At 29.2% G+C, this 21260-nt stretch overlaps 1 protein-coding gene across 2 annotated transcripts in view; it reads left to right on the top strand.

The window, feature by feature from the left end:
- Positions 1-21260, top strand: part of LOC107446987 (LisH and WD40 domain-containing protein mahjong) — a 132760-nt gene that overhangs the window by 104364 nt on the left and 7136 nt on the right. For both annotated transcript variants that reach the window (XM_071187596.1, XM_043049305.2), the window contains 4 exons: positions 1386-1468; positions 6950-7268; positions 12270-12363; positions 18326-18403. In XM_071187596.1, coding sequence (XP_071043697.1) covers positions 1386-1468; positions 6950-7268; positions 12270-12363; positions 18326-18403 — 574 coding nt within the window. The remainder of the gene's footprint in view (positions 1-1385; positions 1469-6949; positions 7269-12269; positions 12364-18325; positions 18404-21260) is intronic.

The following is a 21260-nucleotide window of genomic DNA, read 5'->3' as shown; positions in this document are numbered from 1 at the left end:
TTTTTTTGTAGTTCCCTGTTAGCTTTTTTTTTTCTTCTTGCGAGGTAAGCGTCTTTTGTTAAAACAAAATGTTATCTAAAAGAAAAAACGAGAACTATGATCTTGCTCCAAAGAAGAAACGATTATTTCTTCTTCATAGGATTCGGATTATTTCTTCTTGATTATATTATATAGATTATTATTTTGATTAGTAAAATTTCTTAAGATGGGCCAGTTTTAAATTCACCCCATCATAATCTACGATCGAAACTTGACTAAATTTATTGGTTTTTCTGAAATTAACAATGGATATTTGGAGGCCATATTGGAATTTCCGAAGGAGATCCGAAGTTCGGCATTTCGTCAGTCCCGTGAGTGTCGGATTTAGGGTCCTATTACTTCCTTTTCTATTTGCTCAAATTACAATTGCCGATGTTCTGCAGCAGATCGCGATACCGGCGAATATTTCGTCGACTTTGTTATTAATTTTTTTTAATAGGCTTTCTCTCAGAAAATTATTTAATCTTAAATAACTTTCCTTGAAAAAATTTTTTGCTACTAAAAAATATTTCGTCGGAAGCGCCGCATGTTGAAAAAAAACAACTTTTTTTTCCATAGCGCCTTTACCGCTGAAAAATACGGTAAGTAAATTGAATTAGCTTTTTCAAAATTACGAACTACAAAGCAGTCCTTCAAAAATGAATAACACAACACCTTTTACCATGAAACTCTACTAATTCAGATAAGTATAACCAGTGAAATCGAAACAAGGGGGCTTTATCTATCTGATGTACTATTCATTTTACTATTAAACTGTATTCCATCCTGTGACATCTGTGTTATTTATTTCTGTAAAACCTAAATAAAATGTGCTTTGATGAATTTTTGCTTTACAATAATGTGTGATGGTTGTGGAATCCTTATGTCAAAAAAATAAGGAACCTAAATGATATTAAATATTGTAAGGCTAAGTAACAAATTTAAATATTGAAAGATATATGCAGAGATTCCGCTTTAACTGATATGGTGCATCAAATACGCTAAAAATCGTAACGGGGAGGCTAAAAATAAAAGAATAGAGAGCTCCAGCAGATTTATGTAAGCAAAATTAGACCAAACTTAAGAAAAGAATTTTTTTTTCTATTTAAGACAGAAGAAAAAAATGAAATTATTTGTGAGTATCAAATTGCATTGCAGCTTTTTCTTGATGCAGATGTCCCAATTAAAAGCTTTGATCGATTGTTTAAATAAAACTCTTCTTGTTTTGCCAAAATCTTGACAATTCTGTATGTGAGACTTTCTGCTGTATATGCATTAATTTAAAAAATAGCTATTTAATTTATTTATTTGTTTTTAAATGCTCTTTAATAGTTCTTTTAATTTAAATCCATTTGTATAATTTTTAGCTTGCCCCACTCATTCTCACATCAGATGGAGGAAGGATTGGAAACTCTTCGTTGTGGAAATTGGAGGAAGACTTGGAAGTAGTGTAAGCAATTTCTTTTAAAGTGTCTTTTCTAATAAATGATAAAATCTTCTTTTTAATCTTGCTTAATTCTACTTATGTCGGAAAAATTATTTTTTAAAATAAATTAATAATCAATAAAGCTCTATCTGACATCACATTCAATAAACAAATTGTGGCTGATTGTTTCTAATATTTTAATTAACTGACAAGAAATAATCAAACTTTACTATAGTAATCAGATATAGGTAAAAAAAAAGCAAATATGTTAGTTTTCCTTTGAAAAACTTACCACAATTACTCACCTGTTTCTATAAATAACGTGATGAAAAGCGCAATATTCTGTGTTATATAAGAAATCTTAATAAATTCTCAGTTTTCTGGAATTTTTAAGTGTGAAAAAGATTTTCAAAAATATGCTAGAAAAATTGGTATGAATTTTCAAACAAAGTGATTTGATAGCTGCAAGCAATAAATTTAAAATGGTTGCAGTTCTGGTGGTAGTGTAACAGCTTGAATAAAATAAGTCATTAAGAAACATTACATGAACAGAAAAGAGGTGGATAGCTTTGAACTGACTGATCAAGTGTGTTTTTTGAAAGATACTCATTCTGGGAGTATTCCAAGAACAATGTAGAATCTCTTATCATCCTAACTATTCCTACAAGTAATAACACATGAATGCATGCTTGTGATGCCTGACATTCAAGCTATCTGTAGCACAATTCCTGAAAGAAATTAGCAATAATTTAAAAAGAAAAAAGATACATTTTGAGAAGGAGAGATCTTTTGAAAGTGATCTGTTCAAAGTGCATAACAAACAAAAATTGAAATACAATAATCAATACAATGTTCTAAGGTTAAAAAAAGTGCAAAAAATTTCAGGATTATAAGCAGAACATTTTTAAAAGTTCTAAATTATAAAGCAATTATCATATAAAAGTTTGATGATGGTCTGGGCTAGTGGTTTTTAACTGGCAGTTCCAATCCAGACCACAAACCAAAATATATAGATTAAAAAATTTTATTACTTTTTTGTGAGAAAGCTTTCCTGAAAATTGATATGAGTTTCAAATACTTCTCATTAGCGAAAAGAAATTTCTTGGATTTCTTAGAGTCCAAGAGTACCCACCAAAATTTTCTTAGGGGTTGCACCAAAGAAAATACTCATTAAATTACTCAGATAAAATTGAGTAACTTGTCCAACAGCTCATTGAGGAGCTTTTTGTGAAAAACCCATATGATAAGACTTTGATGTGCACTTTTGCAAGGGCACCAAAAGCAGTTTTTGGAGAAAATGGAAACAGTATTAGGAGATTTGCTGTTGTAAGATCATGTAATGATTTAAATCTAAAAACTATAGGAAAGATGTCAGATGTAATGAGAAATATCAATAGATTTCAAACAAATTAGAAAGTTATTGAACATTTTTTTAAACAAGAATGATTTGGTCGTATTCCAAGCCATCAAAAATAATTTGAAGAATTTAAAGATTATATGCTTAAAGTCTTTGAATTTGCTGGTTACATCCTTAATTCACTGAGAGGGGTTTCATGCTAGATGTAAGTATTTTGAATTATTGAAAAGTAATATACTACTGTTTAATTTAAACTTAAAACACAGTTATTTTTGCATATGAGGGAGGAAATAAAAGCTGATTTATGCAAACTGTTAGCCAAAGAAAAATTTCAAAATCTGAGATTTTGGTCAAAAATTCAGGCTTTTTGGCCAAAAAGTCACAGCAGTATTTGATACTACATAATTGTGTGAAATTGAATTCTCTTTGATGAATCAAGAATCAATCTTATCAAGCATCAGAATAGAAACTGCCTTACAGATTCCTCTTAATTGCATTTCCTGAGACACTCAACAGATATTTGAAACTAATGTTTAAGGTTCCCTCAGCCACAAAAAAGTTTTGGTAAGATTCTCATTAAGTTGTGGCCTGCCAGTAGGCAGGTGTTTTTGATTGTGTCTTTGGGCACATGTTAGTTGGAAACCTCTGGTCTAAGCAAACAAAAGAAGCTTGAAACTGGTAAATTTCTTAATATGAAGGAAGTACCTCAAAATGTAGAAAACTCAAAGCATCCAAAGATGAAAATTTAATTGAAATAAAATATGATTCTTTTGAAAAAGAATTTAGCTACTTTAAAATAGTTTTGTCAAAAAAGCTTTTTTATGCATTTTACTTGTTGATAATATAAGATTTTTGATAATTCAAGTTCACGTTTTCAATTTTTCAAATATTTCTTCTCTCCCTACAAATTCAAGATATCAAAATTTGGATGTGTTTTTAAATATATGCATGTTAGAAAAGGCTTTATTTTTAGTTTTAGTTAGATTTACAAAAAGAGATTCCAATGAAAATTGATGAAGTATAAATTTATCTTAAGTATTATCCATAGTAAAATTACACTCACTACAAAACTAAAGTTCGCTAGCATTTTCCCTAATTATAGTAAACATAGATTTATTGCGTATTTTAAGACATTAAAAAAATGTATATGCAGGGGTCTGTTTAGAAGAAATTTGGGTCCATTAACGGACCCTTCACAAAATACCTTTTTATAAAAACTGACCCTTCGCAAAATATTTTAACTTAAAAATGGACCCTTCACAAATTTGTTTATCTTCATTATTGTTTTGTTAATCAAATAAACCCTTCCCAGGGCAGAAATCAGGAAAGATGGATGCAAACGAATTAAGTTTTGTCTTCGGCAGACTCTTCTTCCATTATTCGTACGAAATGAATATTATGTGTTCAGCAGTATAGGCTAAATACCATATATTTGCATGTTACAACTCTAATTTAGAAGCAGCAATTGCTGTTTATTTTAGAAAATTTAAATTTTTTTTATCATAATTTTGCAGTGGTGAGCATAATTTTGTATCTCTTTACAATTTAAGAACTTGAAATTTTTTTTGCAATAACCGAACCCTATTTGCACAAATTCATAAAAGCAGGACCCTGGTTGAAAGAATGTGACTTAACATTTATTTTATATTCACAAATTATGAGTAATTTTTTCACAATTTTGCAAAAAAAGGACCTTTTATAAAATGTCTGGACAGACCCCTGATATGTATATGCATTAATTCAGCGTTTTTAAATCATATGCTATGCTAACACACATATATATATATACAGTGAAACCTCCTGTTATGGACACTCCTGCAAAACAGACGCCTCTCAATACGGACATATTTTTAATTCCCCGGGAATCTTCTATGAATAAACCATTATGTACATTCTCCACAAAGCGGACACTCCCGTAACCGGACACGGACAGTCATTTTGGCCCTTAAATGTTATTTTCTATCTCTTCAAACCGGTCACTACTTTTTCTAAATTTGAAAAAATAAGCTATTTCTGCTTTAAATTTTTTACCTTATCCATAACTAAAAATATTATTAAACTATTTCACTACTCAAGAATCAATCTTTCTCCTGTCACCTTGCCTTATCTTTGTAAAGAAGGGAGAGAAAATAATACTGCTTTTCTGCAATAATGCAGACAGTGGCATCTTCTTATCTGGACCACGCAGGTTATGATACCCCTCAAGTTGAAATGACATCTTAAATGCTCTCAATGATTCTTCCCCATTGAAAATTTCTTTAATTTTTTTATCTATTTGAAGACTGTATTTGACTCAACTGGTGTAAAAAAAGAGAACAAAAGTATAATCTTTGAGGTGTTTATATAAATGAAACATTTATTTAGACACTTTAGAGCTGATCAGTTGTGAATAATCAACTTCATAGGTCTTCATGACTAACAAGTATGCATTGCTTTTTTTTCCCGTGAATTGTGGGAGGTTTACTTTCAAGCAGGTATTAACCACGTTCCCTATCAAATGATAAATATGTGTAAGGGTATGTAAACCTAATAAGTTAAACCGACTGAAGACTGAAAGCCCCTATTCGGTATCACATGTCTAACTTGAGTATCTATGCTAATAGGAAAATTATATTCATTTATCTATAGCTACATCTAGAATTATGTATTTATATCAAACTTCTTTATATATTCTTTTTTACCTTTCTTAAAGTTTAAATATATATCCTTGTAGATAGTTATTGTAGATTATTTAATTATTTCTACATCTTTGAAAATATTCTAAAAACAATTTACAATGTTAAACTTCGTTATTAGGGTACCCTTCCCGAAAACAGACAATTTTTTCGGTCCCAAGATTGTCCGCTTAACGGAGGTTTTACTGTGTATATATATATGTATGTATGTGTATATATGTATGTATGAAATCACTAATAATTACTTGAATGTTTAAAGCTCTTTTTTTATTATTGTTAGAATGTGTTAAACACAATTTTTTCAGCTATGCAACTTTTTCAGACCTAGAGAGCGGACCTTCAGTTAGAATTTATTGATTTTTATTTAAAATATATTTATGTAATAAAAGAATTTTTCCCTTTCATTTTCTTTTCAGCTTACGTTAAATACTATAAAAAATTTGTATTTAATGTTTGATTTTTAAAATTACCTGCAATGTGCTACAGTGGAAAGTCGCGTATCCGGAATCGGCGGGACTTTCCGAAGTCTGTATATTTGATTTTTCCGTATAATTGACCTCCACGGTAAACAAAGCTTAAAATGATCTGAATCTAACAATAAGAAGCAGAAAATAAATAAACATTATTTTTAGGGCAATAATGTTTTAGTATTAGAATGATATCTAATCAATCATAAACAAAATATTAGAAAAAAAATAATTATTGCTATTCTAAAAATAAATATAGAAAACGAAAAAAATTCACAGTTATGAAAATATTAATTGCTCTCTCCGCCATTTTGAACTAGAACGATTCAAGCAAGAAGGGGAAATTCCCGTCATTCAATAAGGTGGGTTTGGGTAGGTGGAGAAGAAAAATTCATTTCCTCCTTACTTGTCATTCAAGTTGAGGGCGGGATAGTGACAAATTCTTATTTTCTCTCCCATCATTGGCTATCAATCAAGCATAAAGGCGTGGCATGCTGATTGGGTTCTCTTTATTTTTTCTTGTGTGACTAAAGGGAATTCCCCCTCCACTTTAACATTCAAAAAGATTCCAGGAAATGCCTCTTTTACTAGCCAGCTGCATAGAAAAGAAGGGGGAGGGAGGGGACTCAGTTGTGCTCTTTCGAAAACAAATCTCCCCCCCCCCCTTTCCTGCATTCCAGAGGAGGAGCGTCATGGTCTTAGTAGATCTTCTGTTCTCTTGTCTGTTGATGCTGATTTATGGGTTCAATGCATAGATCTCTAGAAGCTGAGAAGGGAAAAACCTGTCAAAAGACTTCGTTTTTTTTTTTTTTTTAAAGGAGAGGGAAAGATGAAGAAATGTTTGTTTATTTTGATTGTTAAAAAGTGTCCGGGAAATCGACCCGTCCGGATATGGGACGTTACACTGTATTTTAAATATTATTTTGACCATTATATAAATGCAAGTTTTTAGGTTTTTGACTACAACTTTAGTTTTGCGATTTTAATTAAGTGAATCTATTTTCAGGCGCCAATTTAATGAAATTTCTCATGTGGAATTTGGCAAGAGAAGTCACCTAAAAATAGTTGGTACAAAACATGATTCTGCTGTGATTATAGACACTAATAGCGGTTCTGAAATAATCAAATTTTTAACACGTGACTTGGGCAATTCTTATCCTTCAAATAGAGCCACCTTTGATTATTCTGATGAACTTGTTTTAACAGATGGAATAATATTTGATTCACGAAATGGTCTCCTTGTACACAAATTGGACAAATTTAATAGCATTATGAATGGTGTTTTTCATCCTAATGGTCGGGAAATTATATCTAACACAGAAATAGTATCCTTTAATTTTCTTGCATGTATCTTTTTTTAATTAATTCAGAATGTTTTTTTTTATCTAGTTTAATTTACTAACTTATTTGCTGATTTTAGCACAAACTAGAATGATTTAATTCACGCATTGAAAAATTATGTTTTCTTTACATTTTACATAAGTAGTGACAAAATTGTAACTTAGCTTTCAATGAACTGTACTTGTATGCTACACTCAGGTTATCTGAGCACCTGGAAAGTCATGAAAAATCATGGAAAGTCATAAATTTCTGTATTGAACAAAATTTGTCATGATTTTTGCTTTTTTTTTAAAAAAAATCGTAGAAAGTCATGGATTTAGGTCTCCCAGTGTTGCAAATGCTGCACCAATCAGTGCCAATTGTGGAAACCTGCGCCTACATGCTCCAAATTGAAGTAGTAGGTTTAAATTGCGCAGCTCTGCGCCAAAAGGGATATTTTCCTCTGGGTATCGCTAAGTCACAATTTTGCAGCAACCCAGCCACTGCCATGTGGGGGGCTGCTCTGGATTAAGTAGGAAGGATTCTTGCACTCTCTTGTGCAACTCTGCTTCATTTTTCAAGATATTCTCACTTTCAGGTTTCATTTTCCCCTCTTAGAAATAGAACGGAAACTTCCCTCGAATTTTCGGGGACCAACTATACATTGCCAAATTTTAATAACCAGCGAAAATTTTATTTCTCTTTTTAATTTCATCATTATTGAAGTGCCATCTGCCAAATTTTAATAGCAAAAGAAAATTTTATTTCTCTTGTTAATTTCATCGTTGAAGTACCATCGTCTTCGTCTGTGACAAGCTAATGGCCTTCCTGCTCTATTCTATTTATATCTCCCTTTTATTCATTTAATTTAATAAAGATAAGATTTAATTGAGTTTCTTCAACGTAAATTTTTATCTGAGGGACCATCTACTAATCGCATATTGTTTTTAAACATTTATTTTACTTTATTACTTTTTTTCACTAATATTTTTTTTTTACTTATTGCATTTTATTATTGTGTTATTACTTTCAAAATTTTCAGTGCTCTTATTTTGTTTTAGGAAAAAACTTCATAATATTTAGAGGCAAGATTTTAAATAAGTATTGAAGAGAGGGGCTTTCAGAATTTTTAAAGCAGCAAAAAAATCTTATGTTTTTCAGATTTGTCATTCAAAAATACTTTAATTCATCTCTTAATGATTTGATTTAAAACAATTGATCTAAAAAGTTTTAATTATCACAGATTTGTTAAATATTATGAGTGTAGGGACAATATAATAATTTACCTCTGATAAATTTTTTAGCTTCAATACTCATTGTATTTGCATTTAAAAATTATTTAAATTTTTTTAATCATTTCATTAATGAAATACTGTACTAGGTAACCGATTTTTTAAAAAAATTTAGGGACCATTCACTAATTTACAATTGTAATATAAATTTATTAAAGTTTGCTTAATTCTTTACATATTTTTATAAACTCGGTATGAACAATATTAATCTTGTTGATGTTTTGTTGAATATACTATTACAAGTAACATTTATTTAAATTTTAAGAAAATACACTCAATAACCTTAAATAATAGTTAAATTAATTATAGTTTTAAATTACCTTTTACAGAATTAAATAAATTAATTAATTATTTAAATTGCTTTTGCCAAAAGCTTATTTTTAAGAAATATTTCAGCTATATTAAAAAAATTTTTAAGTCTTTTCCAAACTGAGACACCATTCATTCACTTGCTGTATGATGAAATGGTGTCTCTAGTTTAAACATTGTTAGAGCGTTTTTTAAAGAGTTCTGCTTTTCTTAGTTTGACAGGAAAGGACTTAAAATCTTTGGATGTCAAAAATACAGAAATTTGGCAAAATTCAAATTTAATAGATGTTGGACTAGATACCACCAATGCAATGACATCCTTATCTTCTTCAGAAAAAAATTCTATGTATTTAGGTGCCATGTTTTGCCACTTGTACCACTGGTCTCCGAAAAATCTAATTTTTAAAATGGAATAATCCCCCCCCCCAATTTCTTCCTGTTCCAAATATCTGAATTCCTAACAAAATCACCACTCAGGCATATTTTATTAGAATATGAAATGATTTTATCATGTTCTTTAAAAATTATGGTGTTCTTTCAAAAAATGAAAGAAAAAAAATTTCTAGAGCGAATTATCTTTTAAACTCTTCTGTGATTTAGGCATTTTTATTATTTATTTTATTTAATTTTATTAATTTATTGTTGCGTTTTTGTCGGCGAAAATAGTAACTTCATTAAGTCATGAAAAATTCTTGGAATTAGTCATGGAAAGTCATGAATTTGAAAATCTAAAATGTAGCAGATGCCCTGTACACTGATAAATTTAATTTTTTTTACCAAAATGTCTCCGATATTCGGTTAAATATAATTTTCTCTTTAAAATATGTGCTTTTGAGCGATTATGAGCAGAATACAGTATTTAAAGGCTGTCTGAATAAAATGATAACAATTAAATGTGAATGCTAGAATCGGTTGTCCACTTTGGATTTACTATACTTGTCAAGTAGATGTGTAAAAGAAACCAAACAACAGATTTTATTGTATCTAAACCATGATAAGTACTGTGAACTTCTAGGGGGTAATAGGGCTTTTTAGAGAGTTAAGTATTAACTCACAGAAAAAGTTATTATTGAATTTGAAGTTCCTGTAACAAGTATTTTTCCTATAAAAAATTACTAACGTTTTTACTCTGTATATTTAGCATGTTATTACTGCAGTTATTAATGAATCAGCTTATTTTATAAAAGATTATAAACCATTTTTATAATAATAATGCTCTCACTTAGTTTGCTGTCCTGCACAAAAAAAAAATAATAAATAATTAAATAACACTATAAAGTCTAGGACAATTTTCTTTTGCTTTTTAAAATTCAGTTTTTCATTTTGAATTTTTATCAAATTATTCTGAAATTTATCGGTTCTTTTTAATCAAAATGCCACCATAGTTTTCAATTTGTATAATAATATGTTAAAAAGAAATTTCTTTTACCTTAGTTCAAAGCAAATAATTCTTTGCCTTTTTAAAGTATAGTATCCCTTTCAAATTAAAAATGCAATCATGATTGTGTTTGCCAGTACATCCATGGAAAATGCTTTTGAGTAAAAAAATTTTATTTCTTTACATGCAATGTCTGTAAAGGAAATTAGGTTTAGTTAAAGAAAAAATTTAAATCAAAGGTTTCCTGCTGATATTTTTTGGCAATTGATTTTGCAGTAATGCAATTTATTTCTAGAATGTGTGAAGTTTTAAATTATAACTCCTCATAAATTTGTTCTAAATCAATATAGAAAAATAATAATCAGGAATTCATTTTTTTTTATGAAGCAAGGTATTTATATATATTTTCCACACTTTTTTCTCAATATATATAAGATTTCTTATATTAGCTTACAAAATATAGCTGCCTGAATTCATTTTGAAATTTACTTGATTCAGTATGAAATGTACTGGAAAACACTAATAACAGATTGCAGGTTGGCATAATTATATTCTTAAATCTCATCACTCATTTCAGAGATCTTTATGAAATGTGTATGGTCTTTTTTTTACCTCTCTGAGCATTAGTTCAGCTGCTTTTTCAGAACTTTTGGATGCAGGCTATCTTGCATCAAGAAACTAGCTTCTCCATGTCATTGAATGGAAAAAGAATGTATGGCAGTTTGGTAATCTTATTTATATTCACCTACCAATTTTTTAAATTTTGTTGAGCATGTTCATTTTAGCTGTCTGCCTAAAACTTACAATGACATTATGATCACCATCCAATTTAAAATTGTAAGTAAATATATGCTGAGCTCCATCAGATTTTTGAAATTATAATTTTTATTACATTGTGCAAATGTCAGTCTTTTAGGTAATAACTCCTTACCAAAGAGTTTCACTTTCCAACGGTATATCAATTTTATGGGATTTGCATTCGACTCATTGCAATATTTGTTTCACTGACCGTATTTACAAAAGTTTTAAATTTATAATCTAAAAAGTAATTCTGAAATGGCAAACATTTAAAAGATCCTTCGCTTAAAAAAGTGGGTTTTTTTCTTCTTTTTTTTAAAAAAAAAACTTGGATTTAAATGTGTTGCAATTTTGTGGCAAATTCTAATTTGTAACACAGGAATTATTTAATAAATGTGATTTATGTGCTTTTTTATTAGGCTACAATTAGATTGAATTAATTTTTAATATGATATTACGATATGGAAATTTCTAATTGCACATTTCAGTAATCACTTTTCAACCCGCTTGATTCCTTCGTAAATCTATGTTTCAATCTTTTTTTTTTTAATTTCTTTTGCTGTTAATGCAATTGATTTTCTCATGGTTTTCAGATATTCCAATATTATTATGATGTGCAAAATTTGAATAACTTATTTGAGTAGCCACTTTTTGATGCTTTCGATTTGTGTTGATACTATCATAAATTCATGGGGTATTTAGATCGTTTTATTGGCCATTATTGGTGCAAAATTTTTTTATGTTTATTTCTTAAATCCTTATATTCTCGATATACATTATTTCGATATACATTGTGACATGCAAAATTCTATTTATTCATTTACATACAAGTCACTTTTTGATGCTACAGTACCCCTATTTTTTCCATCAACATAGATATTCGCATGGTTTTTTAAATTTTGGTATTTTCTTACAGTATTAGTAAGAAACAAGAAAATAGAATCGCAAATTTGAATTATTATTTTTCTACATGCTAGACTTGCACTAAATTCATACATGGTTTCGATCATTTTCCCTCTTTTTTTGCAGTAATTGCTGTTTAGTTTCACATTATATAGGTGATCTTTTTAATAAAAACCAGCTGGCCTGGACTTATTCACCCGCATCCCTGATAAAGACTAACAAAAGTTGTTTTTCTTGATCATGATCTATCCCAAAACAAGCAATGTTAAAGATACTTATGTTACTTTTTTTCCATGTATTATGAATCTTCCTTTATTTAAAAAAAGTGGGACATTCGAACTTTCAAACTATTGAAAACAGTTGCTGGACTAGAATATTGCCGACCTACTTTTAATCCTAATGGAAAGATTATTTATGGAGGTAAGCAAAACTTATTCTTTTCTTAAATAATTCACAGAAGTTATCTGATTTTATTTTGATTCTCTTTTAAAGCCTTATCTAGGGTAAAGCTTCGCTTGCCTTTTAAAAAATCATATTAATTTCGAAATTCATAATTTTTGTTAAATGACAGTGTCAGCATATTTGTTACTAATTGCAAATAATGTAAATAAATTTTAGCGAACTTACATAATATTGTTTTAAAGAGACCAAGTGAAGGAACACTTAATTTTGGTTATTTTTTAATGCTCTTTATGAATTTATAAGCCATACAAATATCTAAAAACAAGCCTATTCTTGAAATTATAACATACAAATACTTGGAAAATGTTAAATTTTTTTTGTAATCATGAATTGAAAAGTAAAGTGGCAACATATTAACCCGTTAACGCCCAACTTAATTTAAAATTGAAATTTTGTTAAAAGCTTTTAAAATTATGTTCTGAACACTTAAATTTAATATAATAAGCAATTAAACTCCACACCATTAATTTAGGATCTGAGATAATTAATATCCTATAAATAGGACGCTGCGTGAATATGAAAGATTTTGAACACTTAGTAATTCTCCTCTGTTTTTAGTTACTTGATTACGTTTCTTTTCCCAAACAATTGAACTTTAGTATTTAATGCAAAATAAAATGAAACACAAATAAATTTGACATTTTTTTTATTAAGTTTAAAACATATTCACACTATTTATGGTAATTTGGAAAAAATTTGTACATAGTGTTACATTACATTTCATGCAAAATATAAGAAATAAGAACAATTTTGCATTTGACATCGTCTTTATTTTTCTCTTTGCCATTTATATGGCCAACTCCATCTCGTCTAACAGTGTCTATTACCTTCACTAAAGATGAAATTGTATAACTTAGTCTACCGATTTGTTTTTGTCCAGTGTTGCCTTATTTTTTTGATAGGCTATTGCAATATGTCTCCTTATTTCTTTGATACTCTTTTTCTCTGCATTTACCGTGTTGTAAATAACTCAGGTATTTACACCAGTCATGTCTACAATTCGGGTAAACATTTTTCAATACCACTTTTTCCACGGATTTTTATGATATGTTTCTCTAAGAGCCAATCATGAGAATCTACACCCATGTTTTTGTTATAATTGTTTACTAGGCATGTCTTCTCGATTTTATTTTTTTCACGCCTTGAAACAGATGTTAGTGGCTCAATTATGTCAAAATTTGTCGCAAGTGTAACGCATTTGTTATCAATCCATTTTACCGCAGTAATTTTATTTTTCACATCAAAGTAGAAATCATGTGAACCACAGCTAGTCTTTTTGAAAGTAGAATCAATTTCAAGGGGACAATGCTCAATTCTGTCACTTCTTATTGTTCCTGTTGCTCGAAATCCACTCTTTCTTAGATCAACTAACGAATTATAAGAATTAGAAGAAAAAAATTATCAAAATATACTATATGACTATTGGCATACCCTCCAACTTATGAGGATTTTGAAAATAATTCTTTCTAGTGGTAGCGAACCAAAGTAGAAATTTTTAAAGCAGATGGATCTCTCATAAAACTTTTATCAGAACTTAAGAATCTAGCCATATGGCCTGCACTTTTATAAGTAATAGTGGACAAGTTACGCTAAAATAAATTTTTTTTAAATATTAGGACATTAATTTTGCTACCGTCTGAAAAGAAGATTTCTGAAACTACGGAAATTCCGTAGCAGTTGGACGGTATGTATTGGGATCAGTGACTGGTTGAAGCATTTTTTTTACAACTTGAGTTCCCAAAGGCTCTTTTGAAAGAACCACTGTAGAAGCAGCATCGACAACTTCCTTGCCACAATACAAATCAAAATTATAAGCAGTAACCATTTCAGGGGCTGTCCAGGCGGAATTTACTACCATTTAGCGGTACCTTCACACATTCAAATTTAGGAAAAACGGTAGTTTCACAAATTCAACTTTAGGAAAAACGGTAGTTTCACAAAATACTTTTTCTTAAAATTTTAATTTTGTATCCCTTAGGAAACGATAAATCCATATTTTTTTGTTGATTTTTAAATATAATTTTTAATTTTTCCCAAATTATGTCTAAATTTTCACAAAATAGGTACCTCTCAGAAAAACCTAGACAGACCCCTGCATTGTTCCCACATAATGCCCACATCTTATACCCAAACCTTATGGGTTTACCTTTAATGTATTGCTTGAAGTAATGATGACTGTAACATCGAATTATCATTTCATCAACAGATAGATGCTTGTAGATGCTTCCCCATTTCTGAAAATTTGCGTTCATTTCAATAATTAATTTTCGAAATTTAAAAGCTCGGTCATTTGTTTGGGACTTAGCTTCATTACTATCAGCAAAATGCATCATAGATTTTATTTCTAAGTATCTGTTTTTAGTTATTGAGTTTTTTGCTATAGGAACCATTAAATCTTCTTCATCTGACCAATAGTCACGTTCACTTGATAGTGCATGATATCCAGAGAAAATCAAATAACCGATAAATGTTTTTTATTCTTCAGTTGTTAAGGAAAAATCTGGTTTGTTTTTCCATTGTTTGGCGTATTTTTCTGTTTCTGTTAAAATATGCTCCAAATATGTTGGAGACAAAAATTCTTCAAAAACTTCTACGGGTGATATACCCTCTAAAGCAGTGTTTCCCAACCTTTTTATCTCCGCGGACCTGTCAATGTTTGATATTTTTGCCACGGCCTGCTGGGGGGGGGGACGTTGATTGTTTATATTTTGGGTTATTTTGATTTATTAATTTTAATTCAATTATATTTAAACATGCCTTCTGAATTAAATAGAGTTACACCAAAAAATAAATATAAAGTGATTTAACATTTTAACTTCCTAGAACGTTAAGTCAATGAGTCACGATCGAGAGAGAAGACGAAGTTCTTCGTTAGTTCCAATGTATATTCCGCGCCTAGCTTTCATGTTTTATTTATGATATTTACAGTTATAATGATTAATTTTTTTAAAATTAAAACTAATTGAAAAAGAAAATAGTTGCGGTGTTTTTTTTTTTTGGTTCTTTTAAACATTAAAAAATTTACGTCACTACCTTCGGAAGTCGTTTTTTTTTTTTTTTTTTTTTTTTTTTTTTTTTTTTTTTTTTTTTTTTTTTTNTAGGAATTTAAATTCAGTTTCAATGAAATGGGCTGCCCGGTATCATTTGATCCACGGACCGGTACCTGTCCGGAACACTGCTCTAAATTGCTTACAGCTTTTTCATAGTTTATTTTTGAGGCATTACTTTTATCAGAAAAAGTATTATTTGGTGGAACTTTTTTCCAATCTGCTATTAACTCTTTTTTACCTTTCTTACGTGTATTTGATCCTAATTCCGAGCAACTTCTCTTTTTACTTTTGTTTGATAAATCTTTCTCTCTATGATCATCATAGTTTTCATAAGTTACAGAAATTTCAATACTACCTACAACGTCTCTTTCAGATAGGTCAAGAGTTTCAGTGTTATCAAAACCTTCATCTGTTAATTCATTTACTTCAGGTGGCAAAGCAATAATTTCGGACTCTAATTCCTCTGAAAATAGATATTCTACAGCTTCTTCGGCAGTTTTAAAAACTTTTTTCCGCTACATCTTGAGCACCTATGAAATAAAATAAATATCAGAAAATTTAATAAATCCGTCCAGCGTCCTATTTTTAGGACAGTAGTTTAAATTTGTTATTTTGACTAATAAAAGTAAAAATAATTTTAAAACAATTCAGATATCTGTTAATAGAATATCTGAAATATAAATTCTGAAAAAATATTTAAACTTACCTTTAAAACCTTTTTGTATGATTACAATGATATTCAGCAAGAAAAAATCACGAAAATGGCGCAGTTTACGTGTCTGCAGCTGGCTGAAAAATGCTTCCAAACCGGTTTAAATAAGTAGGGAGAAGCCATTACTCTTCAGGGGGTAGAAAAAGAGGCGAAACGTTGAATAGCTTTATTTATAATGGTGAAAATGAACTGTCCCTATAACTATGACCCTGGGCAGAAACTGGTTAACACATACTGTTCATTCACTGGGAAATCTATGCCCAGTTAAGGAACGTGCCTGTTCCTCCACTGGTTGGAAGTTGTTTTTTGTATTTTTAACATACTTTTGATGCAAAACATCACTAAAGATACAAGAAAATTAAAGTTTTTCTTTCATTTTCGTTAACTTAGAAAAAAACCAGTAAAGGAACACTTGTTCCTTCACTGGTTTTTCATCGTTTGGTGATCCAGTGAATAAACACCCCCTTATCTCAGTACTTGATTATGCTATGATGCTGAAAAAAATAAAACGTAACTTCAATAACTATATTTTGAATTCTCTTTTTCACAGTGAGAAAAATAAAACTATTACATGCAATTAATTCCACTTCAAACATATAAATACAAACACTCACCTTATAATTTTTTTCAAAGAAACAAGGTGTTGCAGAAATAATAACAAATTCAAAAATTTTTCAAGAGAAGTCTATATGACCAGGTAATCCAAAACATTGCTAGATGACTTCCTATTGTTTGGCAGTAGGCTATTGTTACCAATCAATCTGAAGAAAAGCTTTCAAATTCTTATTTTTAATCAATATATATGAAATGTTCCTTTACTGGGTAGTGTTCCTTCACTGGTTGGTTTACTCTACATGTGTACAGAAAATTAGATGTTGATTTTCTAAAATTCTTCATATTTTATTGTGAGTGCTTGTATTTAATAAAAGAGCAAGACCAGTGATAGGAAAAAATGTGACTTGCTGATACAATTTTCTTAGAAAAGGAGTATGCACGTATTAATATAAAGGAAATTGCCATTATTTTATTAAACTTAGATATTAACTGTGCATGGCAAGGAATTTTATATTATAATTTTCCATGGTTGCAAAACAGTTAAGGGTTTAATTTCTTTTGATACTAAACACACTAATTCTTTTTCCATAAAACAGTCCTAAATTTTTGAATTCTATTAACTCTGCAGTAATTTAAGAGAGTAAATAAACTACTGCCAATTGCTGTTTTCAAAAAATAATTTTTGTTATTAAAAACTTATTCATCTCATTTTTAAATATTATTTTCCCTCTAAATAGGTATAAAAAAAAACATATTTGTATGGTTTTTGACTTTGCTGGAAAGGCAAGATGCAAAAGTAATTAATTCATAATTTTTAATATTTTCTTCATGAGTTTCAATTTTTTAAAGAAATGCTTGACAAAGATTCAGTGAAAAATATTCTTTAGGAATTCCTTTTTGCTTAATATTCATAATTTCTTGTATTTTATTTTTTTCCCCTCTAGAAAGTGTCAGTGACTATTAGAGTAAGAAAGTGAAAGTCAAATTTATTCTTTTTTCCCATTGTTGCATTAAAATAAATTTTTTTTATCATATGTTAACTATTACTTTTATGATTTTCTTAGTGTGCTTTGTTTAAATTTTTTCTTCATTTCTCTGAAAAAGGAATTTGATTTAAAACTAAAATCATAATTTTGAATATAAATTCTAAAATTGAATCAACAACAACAACAATCTAAAATTGAATCAATTATGTAATGATAAGGTAGATTTTTTTTTTCATTTATTTTGGAGCAAAAAGTATGATTGTTCACAAATTGACAAGAAAAAAATCTGGATTTTAATTGCTTTTTAAATTATATATTTCTGTCATGTGTTAACATTTTAATACATTTGGATATAAATTAAGAAAAAAAGTTTTAAGTAATTAAAAGAAAAATCTAAAATTTACAAAGTCTCTTGTCTCAAGCTGTACAGATATTAGAGAGTCTACAGTATATTATTTAGACAGGGCATATAAATTCTTAATTTAAACATAGCACACTGAACAAAAAATTTCTAGATATGCTAATTTGACTGTGTGTTTCAAATTTCTTTATTAAATAGGAAAAACATTTTTGTTGAAAAAGGAATTTTATTTTACCAAAAATTTTTACTTTTGTAGTATTTTGCTATAAAGATGCACCAGATGAGAGGACAAATTGTTTTTACACGTTTGATGCTTCAGATTACAGCAGTATTGGTAAGAAATCAATTAATGTGTAAATTAATTTTGATATTTATTTGATTGACACTTTTTTCTGATCAACAAAGTATTTTATATTTTTGTCATGCTGGTGAACCTCATTAACATAAAATCGGTTGAGTCTATCATAATTATTTCATTTTAACCAGATTCTATTTTGTTTGACCTTCATGAAAGCAATTTATTCATTAACAATGCATATGATGTACTTCGTAAATGTATGAAAACAACACTATTATGTACTAAACAAATTAAAATAAGCCTAGAAATGTTTACTAATTTTTCCACTATTTTATGGAAATTATATATTTTATTTCGATCTGAAATAGACTGTAATTGATTTTTGTTTCTTTTTTTATTTTCACATATATTCCAGAAGTGCCGATTCTCTTCTAAGCAATTTATACCAGAAGATGCTTACCCTCGTTAGCAAAATGCTTTTTAAAAAAAGGCACAATGTTTTCTTGTTGAGAGAGTAAATTTTCTGAAGTTTTTATTCAGCAGCATCAGCCATTAAAATAGTAGGTCAAAGAACTTCTTCATTTTCTTCTTCGTCTGAAGTTTAATTATTTTTTTCAGAAATATATGCAATTATGCCTTCTTCAGAAATAGCATCAGCAGTATGATGATTTTCATCAACATTACAAAAGCATGAAAATTATTTTCATTCATGTGCCCTCCTTTTTTCATAACATTAAAGAAGACTCCTCATTTGATTGTGTAACATTTTCTGTAACAATTGTGCTGAATCCACCCTGTTTTAAACAGTTATTGATTGTGTTTGCAGAAATATTTTTTCGTGCTTTTCTAAGCAAAGTCATAGCTTCCAAGAACTTGATCAAAAATTCTGTTTTCTTGTCATAATAGCTAATAATTTTCTTTTCAATAATTCGTTTTCATGTATTGTATTATCCCTTGGTCATATGGTTGGATCTTTGCTGTGGTGTTCAATGATAAAAGTATGCATTTTTTAGCTTTTAATCCAGAGATTTTTCCAATGGGCATTACAATCACATAAACTATAACACATAAACTTTCCAGTCTCTATAACACATACATTTTTCCAGTTCTGATTCTGTCAGAGGGTGGATTAAATTTTTTTTTCGTTAAATAGCAGTGAAATCTTTTTTAATTGTATTTTCTTGTGCGTAATGCTTGTGTAAAATGAGCTGCTTTCTAAAAAGATTTGTATGAAGGTGTTTTTTCTTTATTCTTATGTTGATAACTTGTGATTTTTGATCATAATGATTTATTTGATTTTTTGAATATTTTGTCTCCATTTTCAAGTTTGAAATATTAAGGTTTGACTTTAAACATAAAATCTTAAAATTGCTATTTTTAGTTGTTTTATGTTTTAATAAGAGCTCATTTAATAAATTAGCATATATTTGAATAACATGGCTGCTAAGTTCTAACAATATTTTAATTGATTAATACAAAAAAAAAAGGAATTTTTGTACACTGTGGCATTTTTACATTATAAAATTACGACTATCTTGAGTTCATTAAACTCAAAGGACATGCACTACTTGAAATTGTATTCATTCCATTTATAGAGAAAACTGGACTGTTCAGAACACATCTTACATAAAGTCTTAAATGGTGGATTGAAATGTTATTTTTGAAATCTATAAACTTAGTGAGAAATTATTTCTATAAAACAGCATTATTTTTTAAACTAATCCAGGACCTAAAACAGGTGGATTTTCTACCGTTTATTGATACTTTTCCAGTAATTAACCTAGCAAACACAATACCTTCACAAAAATCTTTGCTGTAAAATCAGTACTTTCACAAAAATCATAATTTTCCTTGCAAGATTGACAACTTCCCAGAAAGAATTTTAAAAAGACAGGAAGTGTAACTTTTTATTAAATGCATGGCCTTTTTGCAGAAAAATAATTGAATACATGTGCATATTTCTTAAGTTCCATGTGCTAGCGCAAGTTGAATTTTTTCAGAATTTAAAAATCACTCATTGTGTTTCATATTCACATGATCTAAAAATCGTCTCATTCCATATTTAAGAGATTTAAAAATAGGTCACGATTCATATTCACAAGAGTTAAAAATAACATTGTGACTCTCTTCGCAATTTAAAAATCACACTTTGCGATTCGTATTCGCACCATTTAATTATCACATAATGTGGAAAAAAAGAGCACTATCTGGGATGAATTCCTAACACTAATAAAATTATTTATCCTAGTACTGCCCATGTCAACAGCTTCTGTAAAAAGATTTGTTTCCCAGATTGAGTTTGGTATGTTTGAAATTGAGGAGCAGTTTTTCTACAAAATCATAAAATTTTCATTTATTGATTCTGCAAAGCAGTCAGATGATCAAGTAGACCGTACTAAGCCTACATGGACTACTTTATATTAATTTATGATTATATGCTGGGAAATAATTTGTATAATGTAAAACTTTTATTTGTTAAAAATAATGGAAGTAATACATTATGACACTTCTCGCAATTTAAAAATCACACATTGCGATTCGTATTCATACGATTTAATTATCACATATCGTGGAAAGAAAGAGCACTATCTGGGATGAATTCCTAAAACTGATGAAATTATTTATCCTCGTACTGCCCCAACAAGCACACGACTTTTGGGCTAGTGAAGGGACAATGTCGGCACACCTAAAGTGCCATTACGGCGGGCTTTTCATCGCCGTATCGGTTCCGTTAATAAAGTGAAATCTGGGCCANTGGGGCCCATATCAACAGCTTCTTTAAAAAGAGTGTTTCTCAGAATGAATTTAGTATGTTTGAAATAGGGGAGTTTTCTACAAAATCATAAAATATATATTTATTGACTCTGCAAAGTTGTCAGATGATCAAGTAGAC

This window comes from Parasteatoda tepidariorum, chromosome X1 (assembly GCF_043381705.1).
Source record: "Parasteatoda tepidariorum isolate YZ-2023 chromosome X1, CAS_Ptep_4.0, whole genome shotgun sequence".
Classification (NCBI taxonomy): Eukaryota; Metazoa; Arthropoda; class Arachnida; order Araneae; family Theridiidae; genus Parasteatoda; species Parasteatoda tepidariorum.
Note: the sequence above shows the minus strand (reverse complement) of the source record. Positions and strands in the feature narration are given on the sequence as shown.